Source organism: Halichoerus grypus, chromosome 5, assembly GCF_964656455.1.
Source record: "Halichoerus grypus chromosome 5, mHalGry1.hap1.1, whole genome shotgun sequence".
NCBI lineage: Eukaryota > Metazoa > Chordata > Mammalia > Carnivora > Phocidae > Halichoerus > Halichoerus grypus.
This window is the reverse complement of record NC_135716.1, coordinates 2,574,241-2,596,860: the sequence shown is the minus strand read 5'-3', so window position 1 is coordinate 2,596,860 and position 22,620 is coordinate 2,574,241. Positions and strand designations below refer to the sequence as shown.

General features: G+C 60.3%; 1 protein-coding gene across 1 annotated transcript; it reads left to right on the top strand.

Annotated features, from left to right (window-relative positions):
- Positions 1 to 5,807: 5,807 nt before the first annotated feature.
- On the top strand, positions 5,808 to 9,797 carry C5H8orf90 (chromosome 5 C8orf90 homolog). The gene is given in 3 exon segments (XM_078071655.1): positions 5,808 to 5,886; positions 9,216 to 9,573; positions 9,575 to 9,797. Coding segments are annotated over 3 exon segments (660 nt in total).
- The last annotated feature ends 12,823 nt before the right edge of the window (positions 9,798 to 22,620 follow it).

Genomic DNA, 22,620 nt, shown 5'->3' with positions numbered 1-22,620 from the left:
GCTCTCCCCACCCAGCAGCCCTCCCAGCCCAGAAGGCGTTTGGGGAGGGGACCCTGGGCAACCTAGGGGTGCGGACACCACTACCCACCTGGAGGCGCCAGCTCGCTCCCGCCTCCGCGCCTCTGCAGGGTTCCCTCCAGCTCCACTCCTGCCGGGGACCACACCAGGGGATGCTGTTCCTGCCCCAGAGAGGAGGGGGCTCACCCGGGGCTGACAGCCCAGCCCCTGCCCTGCTGCCCAGGCCCCGCCCCTCTGCCCCCACCCCCTCCCTGCTCCCAGCTGCTCCAGGTCAGCCTCTGAGGCTTTATGCGATGCCTTCCCCTGGAATGCCCTTGACAAAGATTCTGTTTGGTCAGGCTCTGGAACCTTCTCCTGGGCCCATCTGTGCCCTCTGGTGACATCCAGTTTTAGCAAGAAGCCTTCACCCTCCACCCCCCACAGCCCTCCACATCTGATCAGTTTCCTCATCCCTCCCACGCTGGACCCCAGAGTGACCCCAGAGCGCTGGTCCCTGCACCTGTTGTGATGGGAACAAATCCATCTCACCCTCTTCAACAAGTGTTCTGAATAATTTTTTTTAACACCCAATCCCTCCCCACCACACCCCTGCTTTCCTGAAGAAACCCCTTGCAAGCCCCTATTTGCCCTCAGAAGCCTCCCACCCCAGCCCAGGTCACCTCCTCTGTGAGGCCACCCCTGCTTTCCCTGGGCTCCCTGCTGAGGTTGCTTCAACATGAGCTCATCTGGGCGCCTCTGGGAGGTGGGATGGGGGAGGCTGGGGTACTGACAGCAGGTGCCAGGCAGACAAGTTTCCCTCCGGAGGACCCTCCCCCAGGAGCACAATGGCCCCATCTGACCACCTGACCCCCTCTCAGGATGTTTAAACCCATTGAGCACAAGGGGTCCAGCCTCAAGTGGCTTCGAGTGCGGGGCCGGGATCCCAGGACCAGGCTCTAGGTCTTCTCGCGGCTTCTCTTCCTCTGGGCCTTGGGCTCTGTGGCTCCAATTCTGGCTCCAGCACTTTCTGGATCAGGGAGTTACTCTCTTCCCTGAGAGCGCCCCCCTACAGGCCCCTGTGCTTCCCGGCCCTTGGGGTCAGTTGCGTGCTGCCAGCCCACCCAGGCTCACTCTGCTCTGCCCACGCATGCTGGCACCCTCCCTGTCCTCCACCACCTGTCACGGCTCCTGATGGCCAGGCTCTTGGGAGAGCCCCCTGTGGGCCCTTGGCTCATCACCATGGTCTCCACCAGACCCTGTGCCCCATGAAGGTGGAGACCGTTCTCCCTGCTGAGCTCCAGCACTTAGTAGGTGCCCGTAACATGCCTGCCGGGTGAAAGCAGCGGATGGGCTCCTCTGTGGAGGCTGCCCCGGAGGGTCCCGCTCCTTGAGTCAGCAGGGGCCCCAGGTCCCTGCAGGTGCACTGCCCGGGACACACCCTGTCTTCCAGGGTCCGCTCCTCTTTCCACACTCCTCTCTGAATCTTTCACAGAAAAAAGTGGGGAAAGGTTTTCTCCTCCACTTTCTGAAAATGAGATTTTAAAAATAACTCGGAGGCGGTGATAGCGCCAGGAGGGGATTATCCGGGGGTTCAAGCTGCGCCGGGCAAGTCCCGCAGGGCCTGCTTGCCTCTCCCCTCACTGCTCGCTCCCCCGGACACCCTGGCTGGCTTGTCAAGGAGACAGGCACCTGCATCTCTAGTGACGGGGAGGCAGAGAAGGGAAGACATGCAGCAGGAGCCCTGCTGAGAAGGGAGGTGGCCGAGATGGTGGTGGAAGGAACGCTTGGGCTGTGACTCCCAGCTGGAGAAGGGGACTGGCCCCTATTGGTCCCCCAGTCTCCCTGGTGCTCTCCCTTCTCCGGTGAGCTCACTGCTCACCAGCCATGGCCTCCTGGGCTAGTTCTTGTTCCTCAAGCGCTGTGTCTTTCCTGCCACAGGGCCTTTGCATATGCAAAGGGTTTCTCAGACCCTCTTTCTCCCCCCTTCACATGACATACTGTCCTTCCTTAACCTCAGTTTCAATGTTATTTCCCCCAAGAAGCTGTCTTGGACCACAAAATAGTACATGGGGTGTCCCCACAGCCCCTGCCTCTGCCCCAGCTCCCTGACAGTTTCCTTCTCTAGCCTTATCACAATGGATAATTCTTTTATTTACTGACTTAACTTGTCTTTTTTTAAAAAAATATTTTATTTATTTATTTGAGAGAGAAAGACAGAAATAGTGAGAAAGAGCATGAGTGGAGAGGAGAGGGAGAAGCAGGCTCCCCACTAAGCAGGGAGCCCGATGCCAGACTTGATCCCAGGACCCCGGGATCATGACCTGAGCCGAAGGCAGACACTTCACCAACTGAGCCACCCAGGCGCCCCCTTAACTTGCCTTTTATCTATCTCTCCAACTAGACTGCAAGCTTCCTGAAGGTGGGGACCGGGGAGCAGAGGACACTGTTTCCCCACCCGTGTCACCGGCCATTTCCTCTTGCTGCGTTTCAATGCCAGCCTGTCTTCCTTGAGGGGGCTCTGAGGCCACTGGATGAGGTGCCAGGGCATCAGCTGGTGGGATGGGGTCTTGGTGGCTCCGGGGAGAACCACTTGCCTGGTAACAGCCCGGATCAGCGTCCTTCCATCCCCTACAGTGTGCCCTGGGATGGCTTCTCAAGTGACCTCTTATCCTCAAATGATTTGCCTTAAGGTCTGGTGGGCGGCTGAGTAACAGCCCTCAAAGATGCCGATGTTCGAATCCCCGGAGCAGGGAATTGCTATCCTGTGCAGCAAGGCAGGACTTTGGGGCTGGGATTAAGCCAGAGAGCTTCAGATGGGGAGATTATCCCAGATTTTCCGGGCGGTCCCTCAATGCAATCACATGGATCCTTCTGAGAGAGAGGCAGAGGGAGCTTTGATACGCAGAGAGAAGAGGAGGCCACGTGACCACGGAGGCAGAGAGTGGGGCGATGTGGCCGCAAACAAGGAATGCCAGCAATCCCCCAGAAGCCGGGAGAGGCGAGGAACAGGTTCTCCCTGGAGCCTTTGGAGGGAGTGCGGCCCTGCGGACCCCTTGATTCTGTCCCCGTGATACTCTTGGTGGTGATTGTCACAGTAGCCCTGGGGAACTAACACAGTGCTTGGGGGAGCCCGAGCTAAGACCCCCTGGGTCTGTCTGCATTCTTGCGGCAAGCTGGAAGCTGTCCCTCCAGATGCTGGCACCTGACGGCTCAGGTGTGGGCTACATATCCCAGCCTCCCCTGCAGCCAAGAGGGCCTGGGGACCCAACTGGCCCCTGGAGTTAGAGTGTCCAAGTGCAGTTTCTCCTCGTGTTCTTACAAGGAAGCTGCTGGCCCAGGACGGCCTCTGGCCCGTCTTCCGGGCTGGGATGCCATGGGGCGTGACCTCCGACCAGGGGACACACGTGAGGGGGCGGAACCACAGCTGGGGGGAGCCCGCACCCCTGGGGTGTGGGGGCTGTGGAGCCGAGCTGCCTGGAGGCCTGTCACAGACACTGCAGGAGGGCCGGTGCTCCGTCTTCCTGAAGCTGCCGTGCCGGGGGCTCTTTGTCACCGCCGCTCCCCGGACTAATACACGCTGGCCAAGCGGCCACAGCGTGGCGGGCCCTGGTCCCCAGCGGTGCCCAGCGGTGCTCTGTAGAATGTCAGAAATGGCATTATTTTCTCCCATGCTGTGGATGGCTGAGCCACCCCCCAGCACTGCTGCCTGCCCTGAGAGCTGGGGTTCGGTGGCCCATGCGGCTGGAGCACGGGATGATGGAAAACAGGCCCTGTCACGTGAAACACAGGCACCCACTTGCCCGTGGCTGACTCTCGGGCCTATGGCTGGCTGTGCTCTTGCCCCACGAGGACCGTGAGGGCTGGGCTCTCAGCCTGCATGTCCAGCCCCGGGCCTGGCTTGACCAGGGACTCAGGAGGCGCTGGTGGGTGGGAAGCGGCTTGTGCGGGAGGGGGGTACTGTGCCTCGTGCGGGGGCCCATCGGGCCGTGAGTTACTGCTTCTCGGGACCCCACCATGGCACTCAGGGCCTGGACGTCTGGGCTGGAGGCCGGACCCCGGGAACACTCGTCGGGGCTGGTGCTCATGCCGTGGAGCGCCCCGGCCCTGAGACACCGTGGGGGAGGGAGAACCTGTGCTCTGGGCCCACACTGGAGGGTGCACGGGGCGTGTGGCTCCTACTCTTGCAGCTTCAGGAATACGGGGACTCTCTGTTCCGTGTGCTGCCTGTCCTCTATGCTAGTGAGTGTCAAACACACTCGCAAGGGCTTGCAGAGAAGAGCTGGGGGAGGGTTCCAGCCTTTGTCCCATCGGCTCAGGGACTGGAGGTTCTTCAACCGTAAGATCCTGTCCCGAGGTCGTCAGGAAGCCAGTCCGCAGGGATGGGGGCCGTTCTTTGTGACCCTGTCGCATTTCCAGTTCCATCACATTATATCATCCCTCCTCTACGGTACACTAATTTTTTTTTAAATAAAGATTTTATTTATGTATTTAGTTACTGAGAGTGAGAGAGCATGAGCGAGGGGGGGAAGGGAGGGAGAGAGAAACTCAAGCAGACTCCCTGCTGAGCACAGGGAACCCGACACAGGGGTCCATCCCAGGACCCTGAGATCAGGACCTGAGCCAAAATCAAGACTTGGACGCTTAACTGACAGCCACCAAGGCAACCCCCCCTTACACTAATTTTTTCATTGAAGTGTGTAGGCTGCTTCAGCCCTGTTTTATGGATGGAGAAACTGAGGCCCAGGGAGGTAATGTGGTTTGCCCAGCCTGCAGTGAGCCTGTCTAGCTTAACCCAAGGTCTCTAACCAAGGAAGGCACAACCCCCACGTGACTTCCAGTGGGAGGGACAGCTGGGCCTTGTGGACCTCTGAGGTGTACGGAACAGGCGGAGAGGGCTTCCTGGAGGAGGCAGCGTGAGCTAGGGCCTGAAGAATGAGTGTGAGTTTGCGCTGTAGAGGAGGTGTGGAGATGCAGGGGCCAGGCTTCCGGAAGACGCCCTCTCGCCCCCAGTCGCTGTGCACTTCCAGCAGACAGTGGGTTGTGGTAACGCATGGCCCTGGGCACGTGGGACCTTCAGTGCACACAGGACAGTCTGAGCTGGGCATCCAGCCCTTTCCCGTCTTCCCCGAGGATAGACACTGGAGCCCCCTGGCAGGCCGCAGTGCTGGGGAAAACGCCCCCCAGGGTGAACCCCTGGAGGCTGGGGTGACTTCGAGGCTGTCCCCCAGCGGTCAGCACCCACCGCGCGCATGTCATGGGCTACCTTCCTTTTGACGGCTCCTGTCCCCGCTCCCCCACTGGGCTTGGTCCACTTTGAGGGAACCTGAACGCATCAGGTCCCCTGAGGCCAGGGGCCTGGTTTGACCCATTTCATGGGACTACTGGAGCTGCTGAAGACGGGGCTGCTGATGCGCAGCCCCTCGGACCCCGAATACTGGTGGGATGCCTGTGGGATGGATTTTGGGCTCTGTTGCCTTGTGAGCGTGCCCGATGGGAGTTGTGGACACGAGACTGAGCTGAACGACCGGGGAAGAAGAGGCGTGGGGGCCTTGAACCTGGGTGGGTTAGTGGGGAGGGGCCCAGAGGTGTCTGAGTGCCAGGGTGGGGTCGGATGGTTCCTGAGCAGGGCCAGGTGAGCTGCAGGGGTGTGGGAGGAGGGGGCCGCCAACCCCCCTTTACCCTTCTCCCTCCCGGCCCCAGGCCACTTCCAGGTGGGGTCCCTTTAATTGCAAGGTTCTCTCCCCCCCAGAAGGCCCCTCCCCTGGTCTCCTGGGCAGCCAGGTAAACAAGCCTGATCCCCGGTTGCTGACATGGCTTCCCCTCTTTCGGGGGACCCCAGCCCAGCAGGTCTGCCCCCTCCTCCTGTAGCCACTCCAAGTAAGTCACATGGTGGGGGGAGGGGTGGAGGAGAAAGGGGTGTCCTTGGCATTTAGGGCCCTGAGAATGTGGGAGAGGAAGCTGCCATCCCACCCCCTCTTCCTGGGGGGGAGCTCTGCCAAGGTCACGCAGCAGGTCAGGGCTGGGGGCGGGCACTGACCTCACCCCCTAACATTCCCTTCTTCCTGCTCTCCTCTAGGACCACTGCCCTGCAGCCCTCCCAGGGGTCCTGCAGCCCTTGGAGCCCTGAGCCTGGAGGTGGGCCAAGGGTTCTCCTCACTCCTTAGGCCCCTTCCAGATCATTCTCTGCCCCCCTCCCTCACTGCCTCCTTAAAACCCCAGTGCTGGATCCCAGGTCCTCAGAAGTACACACCCATTACCCCTCCTGGAGAGGGGCAGTCATCCACCCCCTTGAATTTGGGACTCTGGCCCTGACGCTCTCTCCATCTCTGTGGCTATGCTTTGTTGATTTCTTCCCTCACCCTGGCCCCTCAGTTCTCCAGACTCCTCTGGAGCATCTTGTCCCCCTTTCCCCAACCCCCACTTTCGCCCTTGTCATGCCCTTGGCCTTGTCAGCACCCGAACTGCAGCCTGGCCTTGACCCCATTCTCCAGAGTCTCTCCCGAGCTCAGGCCCTCAGAGCAGGATTCCTGCCCTCCTGGGCGAGTCACAGTCCACTGTTTCCAGCACATTCTGCGTCCTTCCACCTGCCCTGCCTCCCTCGCTCCCTCCCTCCCTCTCTGCTCACCCAGCTCTGCCATGATCATCACACCCGCACACACACACCCTCTTTCCCTGGGCCCTCTGTGTTTTATTGTACCAGCCTGGCAACCCCCCAGCTCCCCACCCACGCCCCGCCTGCACCCATACAGCTGAGCCGAGCTGGGGATAAACTCACCCGCTAATGCTCTTTACATTCCTGACTGTGAGCCTGAGGGGCCTTAGTCTTTGTTGGATCCCACTGCATCCCTCCCTCTGTGGTCTCTCTGGCTCCAAGTGCCCCCCCCCACTCTGCTGCTGGCCCTGCTCCCTCTTTGAAGACACTAAAGCCATCGGAGGAGGACTCCCACAGGTCCCCAGCACCACAGGCACCTGCCCGCCTGTGCCCACAGCTCTGTCCACCCAGTCCCTGCTCTCAGCAAGCCAGGGAGACGAGGAGGAGCAGGGCCAGCAAGGCCGACATTCCTGCCTGCTCAGGGCCATCCCCCACCCTCTCTCTCCAGTAACGTGACATCCTCTCTCCTTGCTAGATCTTTCCAGCAACATAAAAGCATGCTGTTGTACCCTGTCTCTTGACCCCACTTCCCTTTCAGCTACTGTCCTGTTTCTCTGCTCCCCATTTATAGCAAAACTCCTCACAAAGGTTAGTTATACTTGCTGCTTCCCCGTCTCCCCTCCCACTCGCTCGAGAGCCCACTGGAACCTGCCCTTCCTTCCCCGCACTTCACTAAAGCAGGTCTGCTCAAGGTCACCGACAACCTCCTGCTTGCCAGACGGGGGGTCAGCTCTGAGGCCTCGTCTGATGGGACTTATCAGCATCTCTGGGCTGAGCAGCACCCCTCCTCCTCGCCTGGCCTCCAGAGCCCCACGCTAGGCTTGCTCGCGCTCCTGGTTTCCTCCCGCATCACTGCCTATTCCTCCTCCTCTCCCTGGTCTATTGATAGCGGGGGCCCCAGGCCCTTCTCTGTTCATGTTCTGGCCCAGCGGCCTCATTCAGCTCCATCTCCCAGGTGTCTAGAGCTCCAGCCTGGAGCCTTTGCCCCAACTCCAGACTCAAAGCTGGCTGTCCTCTACACCTCTTCCCTGGCCCATCTAGAGGCCACCTCTACCTGCCCCAAATTAGACTCTTGACTCCCCACCCCATTCTGCTCCTCTCTCAGCCACCCCATCGCTCCTCCTTTCCTCCAGCTGCTAGGGTCCAGCGTCTTCCCCTTTTCTCCCCTCCCCTCCCCCACCCTTTCCATCAACAAATCCAGTCCTTCCATCCTCAAGACATATTTGCAATCTGAGCGCTTTCCACCGCAGCTGTGGTCGCGCCACCAGCCCCTCACCCGAATTACTGCCCTGGCTTCCTCATGGTCCCCTTGTTGCTGCCCTTACCACCTCACCTGTCTGCACCACAACGATCAGCTCACCTGACCAAATGCAAGGCAGAAGGTGGCACTCCTCTCATGTGGCCAGGGCCCTCCCCTCTCCTCTCCTGGGGGCGGCATCCAGAACTCCTCTCTTCTATGCAGCTTTCTTTCATCCCCAACTCACGGCAACACCCCACAGCCCTGCGCCACCCACTGGCACTGAAACCCAGCCGCTCCCCCAAGAAGCCTGCAGGGCAGGCAGACTGCAGGGTGGAGACAGGACCCTTCAGCCCAGTGGTGGGAGGCCCCTGCCAAGGCCACCTTGGAGCTGTCCATGGTGCTGAGCACAAAGGCTCCCTGAACTGGCCCCTTTGGCCATGTCCACGGCCCTGCTCAGAGCCACGTCCACCCCCTCTACCACCTGGGGATTGGTGGCTCTGCTACATCCACGGGGCTGAGCTAGGAAATCACTCTCCAGTGACAAAGTAGGTTCCTCAATGCCATCTCATTGAACAGGCTTGATTGTTCCCAATTTTTAGAGGGGGAAACTGAGGCACAGGAAAGTTGATGTGCCCCCAGGGGAGGGTGTCCAACAGACACAGAACCAATTCACCGCCCAACCTGACTCCTCTATCCCCTGGGGCTGCTTGCTCCTCCCCCTGGGTCCCAGGATCGCTATGCCAGGCTGGGAACCTGTTGTCATCCCCGGTTCTTCCCCACCTCCATCCTCAAGGCCTGGCATCTGGCCTCTCGGTCTCCTCCCAGCTAAGTACTTCTCCTGGCCGTGTCCTTACCTCATCCTCACTGGGCCCTGATCCGACCTCCAGGCTGGGCTCCCATAGTCCATTTTCTGCACAGCCCAGGATCAATTTTCAACCGAGAGTGACCACATCACCCCCTTCCCCAACCGCTGCTGTGAGCTGAGCCCAGGGTCCAGAGCTTGTTCAGGAGACCCTGAAAAACTCCCCAGGCTCCTCCCTGTCTGGAACTTTCCACCCAAGCAGTACTGAGTGGCCTACTCTTGTGGGCAGCCTTTGGCACCTTTCTGCCCTCCTAGTGTGTGGGCGCTGTCCCCTCCGGAATTCGCCTCCCGCCTCCCCTGTCAGCCCCGGGGTCCCACCTCTGCCTTCCAGGGCCAGCCCCCGAGGCAGGTTCTCAGGCTCCCTCACTCCCTCCTCGCTACCCCCCGCCCCTCCCCCGCCAGCGGCACAGCCCGCACGTGGTCACTTGCCCTCTGTCACTCCCGGGGCCCCCTGGGCCCGGCAGGTCCCGCCGCGCCCCCGCCCCCGGAGCCCCCGTTCCCGGACATCTACGGCGGGGACGCGCAGCTCTGGGCGGCGCACTTCCGCGGCATCGGGCGCGCCTACCGCGCGCTGGGCAAGGAGGACGACTTCGCCATCCGCGTGCTCACCGAGGACTTCACGCTGCCCTTCCCGTTCGCCTGGCCGCCAGGGCCCGACCCCGCCCGCGGGCCGCTCTTCTATGACCCGCACGACCGCGCGGGCTTCGACTTCCTGCTGCGCGGCCCGGGCGCGCCGCCCCCCGCGCTGCTGCGGCCCCTTCACGCCACGGCCCAGGCGGCGGTGCGCAAGCGGCGCCTGGAGCGCCTGGCCCTGAGCTACGCCAGCGCGGGGGCGCCCCGGCCCGGCCTGCTGCTGCTGGCGCCCGGGCCCGGCTCCGGCGCCGCCTTCCCGGGGCCCGCGGGGCCCGAGGCCGCCACCCCCGGCTGCGCCCCCAGGCTGGGCTAGCCCGCGCCCGACGCGGCCAATAAAGAGTTGCTCTGCTTCGCCCGCCCAGGCTCTTTGCTGGACACCCCCGGACAGGCGGCGGGGCGGGACAAGGGGCTGAGCCCGGGGCCAGGCCTGTTCACCGGTGCTGCCGGGGATCCACATGGGTCTCCAGCGGACGGTGAGCGACGAGTGAAATCCGCATGGCAACCGGGGCAGGCTGTCCGAGGGACCCGACCCTGGATGGGGGTGGCGGCGGCCTGGCGTCCTCCCGCAGAGCCTACACTCTGGGATCCTAGCCCCAGCCCCGTGGTGGGGAGTATCGCGCCCATCCCGCAGGTCGGGACACCGAGGTCCTGGTTCCTCCAAGGAACATCTGGGAACTGTCTGTGTACCCAACTTCCAGTTCAGTGGTTTTTCCTTTTTCCAAGACACAGGGGCTTCTGGGTCTGGGGAGCTGGAGAGGCAGAGGGAAGGGCAGTAGGTGCAGGGCAGAAAGGGATATGAGGAGTGGAGAGTGCAGGGTGGATGGGGGAGAGGACATGGCAGGGACAGGGCCGCTGAGGCAGGAAGGCCACATGGCGCAGTCCCCAGAACGGCTGCTCCCCTGCCGCCCTCCCTGTTGGCTCTGGGGAGAAGGGGTGCCTCCTACTATGTCCCCCAATGCCTCTTGTGAGCCCGGAACAACCACGGGTGAGCCAGCCTCCTCCGCCGCGACAGGTCTGTCTACTGTGGGCCGGCAGGCGGCTTCCTCCGCAAACCTGGGGACCAAAGGCTGAGGTTTCTTCTTGGGGGGGTGGGGTTGGACTCCAGGTGTGCAGGGGAGGCCGGCGCGCTGGGAGGGTGCATTCTCACTCCAGTGCAGATGGAATCAGAGTTCTTTTTTCCTTTCTTCTGATCCGGGAGTTATTTATAGCTTCCCAGTCGTGGGCAGAAATGGTTTTTCCAGAGCCTTGCTTGGCTTGCTGGAGAACCAGTGACAGGAAGTGCTCACCTCTGGAAGAGAAGGAGGTTTCTGGGCTCTGCAAGAGGGGTCTCCAGCTTCCTCCTCTCTCACTGGTGGTTCCCTTAGATCCCCGCAGGACTCCAGGCTCCTTCCACCCATGGACTTTGTCTTTTCCATTTTATTGAGATGCACAACAGTTACTTTATAATATGTATGCATTTGGCTCACAGTAGGGCGACAGCAGTAATAACATTAGGTATTGCACGTCCTATGTTGTGTATTAATTGTTTAGGTCCACCCAGAAGTGGTCCCTAAACATGGATTCGAGTGCACTTTGTTTGCAAGGTGACACACAGGTGGGGGAGCGGGGAAGTGACAGAGAAGGGAAGGAAGCCCTTTGGGGATCCCCCCCAGAGCTGATGCATGCCCCACTCCAGGGGCAAGGAAGCCAGGGGTTTATCACTACCTCCTGGGGTTGTTACTCTGACGGCTTTGCTTGCCCTGTGGGGACTGAGCTTGCACCTCTCCCAAAACGGCAGAGATGGAGTCACCATTTAAAAACTCTTGAAACAAGTTGGCAGAGTAATTTTATGACTGCAGAGAGTAATGACAAAAATTTGGGGCTTCTGTTTAGTATTTGAGTAAAACATTTTCTAGAAATGTATTTTTAATATAGTTTATTAAAGTATTAGGGACAGACTGGAAATGAAAACGCTGGTCCTTTACCACCACTAGTTTCAGAGGCATTGACCTAGGGCACAAAGACCCCAGATGAGTAACCTAATAAAGACACTGACATGATTAAAATTAAAAAGTAAAACATGGCAATAAGTGCTAGGAAGAAAATGAGTAGGGACAGAGCATATTTCACACAGGATGGTCAGGAAGGGTTTCTTGGAGGAGGTGGCATTTATACTGAGATTGGAAGAATGGGAGGAGGCAGTCACATGCCTGCTGGGGGAGGGTGCTCCAGGCAGAGGGGAGGGCGTGGGCAAAGGCTGGGAGATAACAGAGCTTCAGCTGTCCAAGGGCTGGAGGCAGGGGCTGCGGGGCCAGGGCCCAGTGCACAGGAAGGGAGCTGCAGGGACTGACCAAGAGCCATCCTCTTCACAGGTGTGTGGGGTTCTCAGTTCCAAAGCCTTCCACAATCACACCCACATTTCATCCTCATTGTACTTTTTTGGGGGTTGGCAGACAGTTGAGGACACGGAGACCTAGAGAGGGGATGGGGCTTGCCCGTGTGTTATTAGAACTCCGTGTTAAAACCATGGCCAGGCTCCAACAGGCTTAAACTACAAAAGGTTCAAAAACGGTTTATATAACTGGAAGATCTAGAAATAAACTGAGTTTCAGGTAAGGTTTGATCCAGGATGCAAGATTTGATTCAGTCAGTAACATGCATTAAGTGGCTTAGGGCTGTGTTACCTGAATCAATCCCCGTAGCCAGGGTGTGGGGTTCCCTTGATTGGATTGTAAGAATAAGGCTTGGAGCACTGTGAGCCTTGGGGTAGGGTAGAATGGAGGGGCTGATAGAATGGAATGACCACCATGTCCATCTTAGCCAGGAGATGTGAGCACTAGGATTTAGCCCCAGGGCTGACATTTCCTGCCAAACCACACATTTTCTCTTCCAGTTAGATATGTTGGTCCCATGGAGAAGCATGGTCAGAAAAATGAACTTCTACCCTTTAGTGTAAAGCAGGGTTGAAAGTCTAATTTGTTTTTTGAGCACCAGCTCGGTGCTGGCTCCACTGCTGGGGCTGAGTGTTCAGGGAGGAAAGACACTGCCTACATGAAGAAGCTCGGGGATTGGGGGTTGGGAGGACATGAGGACAACACCTTGCCCGCTGTCCCTTCAGTGAGAGTGTGGGCAGTTGCTGGTGGGACTCAGCTTCTTCTGCCTCTCTCCATCCCACAGGGGGCGCCATGGAGCCCTCACTTTGCCCTTTTTGCTCTGGCTGCTGGGATGCTCGGAGCACATTTGTGCCCAATTGCCCTAGCTTTCCTTAGGCATGATCCTCGGGGGCAATGTGCCTCTCATGTCTGGCTTCATTGTCTTCCTCATTTGGCTGGCTTTTGAGTCTTAGGAACTGGGGCTAGAATTATAAGAATGACACTTGGAATCATTTTTGTAAATTGGAAGGAAATGCCTGGATCCAGGTGGCAACACTTCACCGCACCTTCCTCCCACTGAGTTGCCGGAAGATCTGCCACCTGAGAATCCGGCTGGGTGGTGCGGGCGGACTGTGTGGCTCTGGTGTCAGGGGCCTACCCCTGTGATGTTGGGCACTGTACTTGCTGGGGCAGCAGCGGCCACGGCCAGGCTTTGGGGAGCACAGACCTTGTGGGAATACTGTCTATCCTCTCCTGACTCGGCAGCCCTTGGCCAGCACTCCTTCTGGGGCCTTGGGTCGTGGGGCCTCTTCCCGGGCTGTGGGAGGATGTGGGTCTGGTCGGTCAGGTCCCTGGGCCCTGCCTGGCCCATGGTGAGAGCCTGCCAGGGAGAGGACAGTGTTTCCACCGTGACTGTCCACTCTCCCACCGTCCATCCCTCATCCCCTTGTGTTAAGCCAGGGTGGCCGCCCCTCTGCTGTCCAGGGTCCTGCTGCTGCCCCTGTGGCTGAGGCTGCCTGCGGCTGTGTGTCCTGCAGAGCCTGGGGCCCACCTTCCATTCTGGGTGCAGGTGGGGCCTGGGGGGAGAGGTCAGGATCCCCGGGCATTGGTTCAGAGCCCCAAGGCTGGGTCCTCTCCCTCACAATCTCCACAGGCTTTCCCAGGGAGACAGGGGCATCACGCCCTTCTGTATTCCCTGTTAGATTCCTGGGCTGCTGAGAACAGGGGTCGGGGCAACCCCCCCCCACCCCCGTCTCTGCTCCACTTTCCTCTGGAACAGACTCTGAGGAGCAGCGAGGATGTTTAATTAATTGCAATTACAATCTTCAAAGGAAGCCGAGAGTTGAAAGTTGTTCCTAATTACTGTGTTATGATGTCGGCCTGCTCCCCAAATTGATTGTGTTAGAATTTCCGATGGAGGATTAATTGAGTTGCCGTGAGGACCCACTTGTGTCCCTCCCCCTTTTAAATAATGCCCCTGTTCGGCCTCGGAAAAGGCACTGGCCTGGAATGACAATGAAGGCTGGGCCGGCAGAGGCTGTAGGCGGCCGTCTGGATGAAGAGCTCAACGCCAAGGTCAAGGCCATGGGCGTTGGCGTGGGCCGGCCAGATCGGCTCTGGGTGGTCACTCGCATTGTTCACCAATGTGACTAGTGCTGGCCACAGAGTCCTGGGCACCATGAGGTCTGTCACTTCTGGGCCATTTACTACCAGCATGAGTCCCTCTGCCATGGTGACCCGCTCCTCCACCATCCCGAGGCCTGGGGCTGGCCTGGGGGCACCTGCGCGGCTCTTCCTGTCCCAGGGTGGGGGCTGGGAGCAGAGATCACACAAGGGCCTTAAAACATGCCTTCTTGTGGGGGCAGGGTGCTAGTCTGGCTCTTGGGGATGAAGAAGACTTACTCATGTGTGCGGCCCAGGTGTGCACATGGGACCCAGACAGACGCAGGCATCATGTTTCTGGTGGCAAATCAGGAAATGTGTCTGAAAGACCCCTTAGGTGTGTGGAGTGACAACAAGGAAAGGTTGGGAAGAAAGGTCTGGAAGGTCTAGAAAGATTGTTTGGCTGCTGTGAGTTGAAATAAGTTTGGGGGCAGGCTGAGCGGAGGCTGAGCTGCTGGGAGAATCTAGGCAAACTTGCTGGAGATCAGAGCCGCGTGGGTGGGCAGCAGGGTTTCCTGAAGTTTGGACGTGAAGCAGGGGAGGAAAGCAGTCAGGGACGCCCAAGTTTGGGCTGGGGCAGTGGGAGGGATGGAGTTTCATCTACCGAGATGGGAGTCCGCTGAAGGCCTGCAGGCTAAGGGGTATGTGGGGGACACAGGCTCAGCACAGAAGGAGGTCTTGTCTCATGGTGGCTGAGTCACTCACAGCCCGGGAGAGGTGCACGCGCAGCCCCTCGGCTTGGTGGGTCCCCTAACACTTGTCCAGGAGCCTGGTTCTTCTCTGTGCAGTGGGGACTGTCCCTGGTGGAGCTGCTGAGGCCCATTTCAGGCCCTAATGCCCTAATGCTGAGTTAGGGGTGATGAGTTCTACTATGGCCCTTTAATTACCGAGCACCTGAAATTACAGTAAGAAGAGTTGCTGACGGCCCCAGCAGCCCTTCTTTCCCCACCATGGGAGAGTAGACAGGAATCTCGGGGACAGATGGGGGCGGGGGAGGGGTGACTTCCAGCAGAGGCCAGGTTAGGTTCCACCTAGGAGGCCGGGGGCCAGGAGGCTTCCAGGGTTCTGAAGTTCAGGTGTCACTGGGCTCACGTGGGCCCCAGGAGACAGGTGTGAAGGCAGGGCATAGGGGGTGCCCGGCAGCATCCCAGCCCCAGACTAGGTGGGTCCCCATCATCCCCATCTTCTCGGCCACCAAGGAATGCCACAATGGCTGGGCGGAGAGTGACCCAGCAGGCTTCTGGCTCCAGTGTTGTGCTCCCAAGGATGGCCCTGTGTGGTGGCCAAGCTCCCTGACCTCTCTGAGCTCTGGAGTCCTCATCTGTGAAGTGGGGTGACGGGGTGTCTCCCCATGGGGTGGGGTCAAGCCGTCATGGTGGCCGAAGGGGCGGATGTGTGTCCGGGTTCAGCCCAGGCGTGGCTCATCCAGGTCTCGGCCCGAAGGCTCCCTGTGGCTGGGAGTGACAGTGGGGAGTCGCCGGGGTGGGCCTCAGTCCCCTGACCCCGGTCCTGTCCACGGTCATGGCCACGCTGCGTCTCAGCCCGTTCCCAGGCCAAGAGCTGGGGCTGGAAGAAGTCCCAGGGAGCCTCCCCCACTCCCCTTAAACGCACATTTGTTCCAGATCCATGAATATGCGATTGTCGCCCACCTCCTCCCGGGGACTACGAACTTCCTCTGCCTCTGCGGTGAGGCTCTGCATTAATCACGGCTAATTGCTAGCGGGACTCGTTTATGTCAAGAGCCGTTATTCCTGGGAATAAAGGGGAATAAAGGCTGGCTCCTTTCAGGAAGCTCGGCGTTGCCCGGGAAGGAGCCATGCCAGACCCGGACAAGGCCCCCGGCCCCCCGCCCGACCCACTTCCAGCGGCCCCAACCACATGTGCCAAACGCGGGGCCTCTGGCCTTGGCTGAATCTTCAGGGAAATGAGCACATCCATCATGTTCACGCGTTTTTCTGAAGTTGTTGTGAGTTTCCTTGAAACCAAGGAAGGTTTTTTCTTTTTTTCCTTTTTCTGGCAACAACAGCTGGGAACACATTGACACTTTCTAAAAACTGTCACTTATTGCTTGGGGACGGGGCAGGGGAGGAGCCATGCCTTCCAAGCCCCAGACCCAGATCTGAGCGTGCACCCCAGGCTTCCCTGGAGGTCCGTGCTGGGAGGTGGGGGGCGGAGCGAGTCTGGGGCAGGTGCGGGGCAGGCTCACCGACCAGGACCGAGAGCACGGATCAGAGGGACGGTGGAGAGGACTGTCTGCTTGTGACTTTTTACTGGAGCATGTGTTGTTGGGCTTATTAACAGGAATATCGGGTCCCTGTTTTCTTAGAATCAGGGTGTGTGTCTGATGTCTGTTAATCCTGACCGAGGCCACACCTGTGGAGACTGGGGCGTGAGAAGAACCGGTGCGCTGTGTGCAAGTACTTGCTCGGGTCTGCGCGTGCACCTGTGTGCATGTGGGCTTGCTAGTGTGGATGGGCGTGTCTGTGTGAGCACACACGTGTGTACACGCATCCGTGTGTGTGCATGCGTGTGTGTCCGTGGGCCTCTGCGCCCGCCATGTTTTCTGTGTGCGGTTCTGGAAGCTCCGCCCGCACAGCTGCTCTCTGTCGCAGCAACTCTCTGAGCTCTGTGATTTGAGGCCCATCACACTGATGAGGAAATTGAGGCTGAGCGGGTTTGGGGGATTGTCTGGGGCTCCAAACGTGTTCCCTCCCCAGGGACAGCTATGTCTGCAAGGCCCACAGGAGGGTGCCGAAGAGGCCGAGGGGTGAGTGCGTGTGGGGAGCTCACTCGGTGTGCGGGGGGCCCCTCCTGCCTCCCGTTCCCCTGACTTCAGCCTCCCTGCCTCCAAGCTGTGTTCCTGGGTGTGCTCTGCAAGTCCCACCTGTGGCTCACGGGTGAAGTGTGGTGGCCGTCCTCCCTGGACCTGCTTCCCCTGGTGGCCCTGGGGAGTGTCTGGCTCCTCCCCCCTCCCCACCCCCACCCCCAGGAGCCCGAACACCTCCCTGCTCCCCCTCCTCTCCATCTCTCTGGCTCAGGCAGTCTCCGGATCACACCTCCTCTAGGAAGCCTCCCTGGCCCCTCCTGCACCCCAGGTTGGGATCCCCCAGGGCTCACTCCCCAGGGATGTTGCCAGTCTGAGCGACTGTTGCTCAGCCGGGTGCCGTCGGCTGCTGGCAGGGCTGAGTTGGTGTGCAAACGCTCTGTGGTCCCATGTGTTGGTGAGCTGAGCTGCCCGCTAGAACCTCAGGCTGGGGTAGGAGCCCCACCCCCTGCCCTCAACGATGACTTCCACCCCCACGTCACTGGGCGATGGCAGACAGGTTTCCGCTGTGGCCGAGGCTGGCTGGGGGTGCCGGCTTCCTCTCGTGATGGCCGAAGGACCCAGATGCCAGTTCCCAGCCACACTCTGTGCTGTGGGTGTGGCTGGGTGGGGGCAGCCTGCATGCCACCGAGGCAGGCCAGCCAGCCAGCGCCTGACCCGCCCTGGGCCTGCAAACCACCTGAGGGCAGAGTGGGGGTCCTCTCTGTCTGCATGTCTGTCCTGAGACAGGGAGCTTGCCCTGCGGGTGGAGGGGCCTGGAGGAACCAGCAGGGCAGGAACAGGCAGCAGGACGAGGAGCAATGGAAGACGCCTAAGCCTGGCGAGATGCGGGCGATCCCCGGGGCCTGTGCGGGCTGGGTTTAGCCCGGATCCCTGCTCCTCTGGGATCAGATCTCTGGTTCTGGAGCCAGAGAGCCAGCAGTTTGGGCAGGAGCATAGACCTCCCTTTCAGGGGCTCAGCCACAGCCCGCGGGACATGGCCTAGCCCTCAGGTGGCTCAGGAGGCCAGGCAGCCCTTCCCATGCTGGAGGACCATTTGCGAATCCCTTTCCATGGGTCCCTAGGGCCACGGCCTGATGAGAGAGTGGATTCCTGCCCCATCCACAGAGCCGGGCCCCAGGCCGTGGTGTCCCAGCATCCAGACTGTGCCAGTCCAGCTTCTTTAGCCCCCTGCCCTCCGTCCCAACTCCGTTGATTGGCAAGGCTGCCCTGGCTCCTTGCCTCTCATCAAACCCCATCCTCCCGGGAGAGAGCCTGGGCCTCCGGGCCAGAAAGACGCAGCCTCACGCCCCCGTCTCTCCTCTCAATAGCTGTGCTGATCCGGGCAAGCGTCTCCCGGCCCCAGCTGCTGGCTCCTCATCAGTGTGCTGGGATGAAGTGAAGTGAGGTGCAGAGAGGACCCCAGGGGGGACCGGGTGGGGAAACCGGTCGTGCTGCTCTGCTGGGAATCTCCAACTCCCCAGGCAGGCTGGGCCACCTCCGCGGCGCTTCGGAGTCTCAGCTAAGGACCAGATGGCGTTTTGAGCATTTTAATAAGAGCTATTTGCAGTGTTGCTGCCATAAAAAAAATCCTGCTTAATGAGCAAATGCACGTCGGTAGCGAGTTAAAGGCGCTTGGATGTTTTAAATATTATGTACGTTGTGTTCGTGTTAACAAACCTGATTTTTAATTACACCTTCCCCTGCTGCCTGGCTAGGCTCAGGGTAGGGGAAGGGAGAAAAAAATCAGGCAAAACAAGTGTGGTTTGCTGTCAGGAGTGACAGCCAATTCCTTGAGATCTCCCCTTAGCTGACACTCCACTGACAGCCACATAGACACGGAGCCTGGCAGGGATGCCGAGTGGTGCCACTGAGCCCATCCCCCGTCTCAGTGAGGCCAGAGCCCTGACCCCAGCCGCATGCTGACCTCTGACCCAGGTCACATGCTGAGACCTGCCCCTGATTGGAGCACGCACCCTGATCCCTGGTGAACATTGAGTCCAATCCTGGTCATGTACTGAGCCCTAATCCCAAACACTGAACTCTGACTGTGGTCACAGACTGAGCCCTGACTTTAGTCATAGGCTGAGCCCTGATCTTGGGCACTAACTGAGCCTTGACCCTGGTTATAGACTTTGTCCTATTCCTGGCAGTGTCCTGATCCCTGATCCCAGCCATGGACTGAGCCTTGATCATGTTCACAGACTAAGCCCTTACTCATGCACTGATGACCTCAGCTCCTTCTGCTGGTGCCCCAAGGGTAGGTAGGCTGGTGGGTCAGGGCACGCAGGGAAGTCCTGTGGGCCCAGGGAGGTGATTTGGGCCTCCAGGAGCGTGCTGCTGGGATGGGCTCCTTTGCTGATGGCTGACGTGACCCCCAGCTTTCCAGGCACCCGATGTCTTCCCACGCTCAGTCAGCAACATTCCCTCCCGCTGCTCCGTGAAGGTTCTGAGTCCCTCAAGAACCATGTGGTCTCGTCACAGGGGTCAGGTGGCGCGGTCGCTGTTGCGGTGTGTCCATTTGGTAGGCCCGTGCGTGTGCACGCTGCTGATTTCTCCACATGCTCCCCCCTCCACCAGGGACTATCTGCTCCCCCTTCCACAAATGGTAAGATGGTAGCTTTGCAGGTGCACTGCCCCCATGTCGGGTCAGCTTGGCGGCTGTCTACTCCACCAGGACCGGAGCAGGGTCCTGCCAAGGTGGGGCCCCAGGATGAGTGACTCCCCGGAGGCCAGGCGAGTCAGTGTTGGGATGAGCCGAGCAGGGAGGAGGAGCCGACGAAGGGAGGGGTCTCATGGCCACCGCCAGCGTTTAAATGTCTAAGCGTCCTAACCCCCGTCTTTCTGGGGACGTTCTGCTGGGTGTGCAGCCTGGGGCAGGGGAAGGGAGCTGCCTGCCTGGTCTAAGATGGCAGGCTCTGGGCAGAGAGGCTTCTGAAGGCTTCCCTTGCTGGCTGTGTGAGGTTGGGGAAGATACAGAACCTCTCTGAGCCACTGCTTCCTCTGCTCGAGGGTACACCCTCCTTCATGGGGTGGTCGTAAGCGTGAGAGGGCGCACACACAGAGCCCAGCACTGGAGGGCCTCAGTCCCTTGGCGAGCCTGTGCCCTGGGCTGTGCTTGGGTCCCCGGCCCCCAAGTGCGACAGGATGGCTGCTGGGGGCTGGAGTTGGGGACTTCCCTTCCCCCAGGTCGGGGAGGCTCTGGTAGGGTGGTTTCTCCTGAGGCCAGGCCTTGTTAGGGAGAACGGGCTTTCTCTCCGACATCACTGTGACCGTCGATCTGGCGGGCTCCTTGAGGGCAGCAGGTTCTGTGAACTTTGCCCCTGGCCCCTGCAGAGAACCTGGTGCACGGTGAGTCCCCAGGGAGGAGCGGGGGCCGGACGGGGCTCCCTCTCTTCCCTCTCGCTCTGCTCCTCCTCCCCACGTGCGCGAGCGAGCAGGCCTCCCTGTGTCCAGCAGCAACCGCCGGTGAATTTAGGACGGGAAGTTAGGTCCTGTGCGGCTGGGCGGGAATCTCCGTCTGCTGGGACCGGCCACCCCAGGCCCTGGGCTCAGTTCTTCATGGCGGTGGACTCGGCCCTTCTGTGGGCATCTACTGAGCACCTACTCGAAGCTGGCACGGGTTAGGACACGCTGTGGACGAGACGCAGCCCCTGCACTCCCAGAGCTCGTGCCCGGGGCTGGGAGACATGCGGTGTGGACAGTGGTGGAGGCTGGGGGGATGGATGGAGGCTGCAGGGGGCACGTGATGATGTGATATTCCCCCCCCCCCCCGGAGAACTGCACCCTGCTGGCTGACCGGGTGTGGCCTCAGCCCTGCCTCTGTGGCCTGGGTCCAGCCGGGAACCAGAGGGAGCGGGGACAAGACCACTATCCAGGGGCCCTGCGCTTGGGCCCGACAGCCCAGCAGCCCAGTGGCCCTGGTGGGTTCTTTCCCCGGGGACCCCCTTCTCTCTCTCTGGAACGTGGGAGAGCTACACTTTCCACTGAGGGCTTTTTTGAAGGCCAGAGAGTGTAAAGTGCCCGGCATCTGTAGAGGTTCCGAAAATGCCCCAATCATCACTGGGAATGATCGCCTTCCCACAAACCTTATAAAACGGGCCCCCATGTGTCTGTTTTTAAGAAACTGAGGCTCAGCGTGGCGAGCTGACCTGCCCAGGGCCCCACAGTGAGCAAGGACTGTGGCCAGGTCTGAGGGCTGCCTGGTGACCCGTGGGGTCCCCCCACACCTGCACCCCGGCCTGGGCTGCAGCTCAGGCCTCCACAGAGCTGATTTCCCCAGTGACTCCCCCTCAGAGCTGGCTCCCTGGCCGTTGTCATGAGAACTGCTTTCTCATTGCCGCACACGGCTGACGGAGGCTGGGGCGGATGGACAGAGGGAAGACAGGGCTGAATGAGCCAGGCTGAGGGCCCAGGAGGGGGGCGGCTTCTGGGTGGGCCTGGATGGGCTGGTGGTCTTTGTGTCAGACTCTCATTGTGCTAGGAATAAGGAGGGGTGTGGGGCTGACCTCAGCGGGAATGGCCATTGTGAGCAGTTGGAGTGGGACTTCTGTGATTTCAGCCAGGGGCCTAGGAAGCCCTGAAGGTCACCTGCCAATCGCTGCACTCCATCCCCCAAGGGATCAGGGAACAGGGAGGGTGGCAGGGTGAGGACTGGGGTGCCACTTGGCGGCCACTGCCCAAGTACTCCATGACTGGGCAGGCTCAGGGCAAAGCGATGTGGGGGTTGGGGGGTTGGACGTGAGCCCACGTGGTCAGGGAGCCGAGGGCACAGAGGTGGCCATGGGAAGCTTTGGATGGACATTTTTAAGGGTCACCTGGCTACTGAGATGGGGGGCCCAGAGTAGGGAGGCAGCAGGAGTGGGGCAGGGAGCCCCTGGCCTGGGGTGAGGCTCTACAGAGAGGGAAGGCGGCAGGGCATGGGGGGGAAGCTGGGACAGCTAACGATGGCTGGGGGCTCCCCACGACTTCTTCATGGAGGTCTCTCCCTGATGGTGGCCTGGAACCAGGCAGGGACCTCTGGAATGGACAGACAAGGGATAGGACGGCTTCAGGGCACTGATGTAAGGGGTCAGGATCTGTGCGCTGACAGACAGTTGAATGGGGGGTGTGCTGGAGGAAAAGGGGCCGCCCTCAGGGGGGGCACCCCACCTGGCCTAGTGGGGCAGGAGGTGGGAAATGCACCTGTACCCCAGGGGAAGGCCTGGACCCCAGATTCCCCACAACAAGTCCTGACAGTGTTTCCCTGTCCCCCCAGCCCTCAGGGGCCACTTCCAGCCCCATCTGAGCTCCAGGCACCTTTGGTCAAAACAGGGGGGCTGGCCAGCTCTCCACGGTTGTTGGTCAGTCAGCCGGGCTGACCCCAGAATCACTGGAAGACGGGGCTCCTCTTCCTCCTGCCTCTGGGCCCAGCTCACCTGGGGCTCTGTGTTGCTGTGGAGTTGAGGACATGGTCCCAAAGGCAGCCTGCGTGGTGTGAGGTCACTGGGTCCTGTGTTGGCTCTGCTGGAGACCCGGGAAGTGACCGTGAACCCTCGCTGCCCCGCAGGTGGACAGCTGCTGGTGAAGGGCAAGAAAACCCATAGCCCTTCCAGCCTCATTTCCTGGAATTTCAGGACATTTGCGGGGCCTGCAATCCAACTGCCCCTCCTGGCCATGATGGGGCAGGGCTGGCTCAGCCCTGGGCGCCAGAGCTGCTGGAAGATTCTCTCTCAGAAGAAACATGCTGCACAAAAATAACAGCCTGGCGCCCATGAGCATATGCTGCCTCCAGGGGGTGGCGGGAGGGACCGAGGCCCGGTGACGGCTCAGAGCTGGAGGCCTTGAGGCTCCGGGGGAGGGTGTGTATGTTGCTGGCACTGACGTGGGAACGGCAGGCGGGGGCTGCCTCTTGTGAAGCACCTACTGCGTGCCAGATGC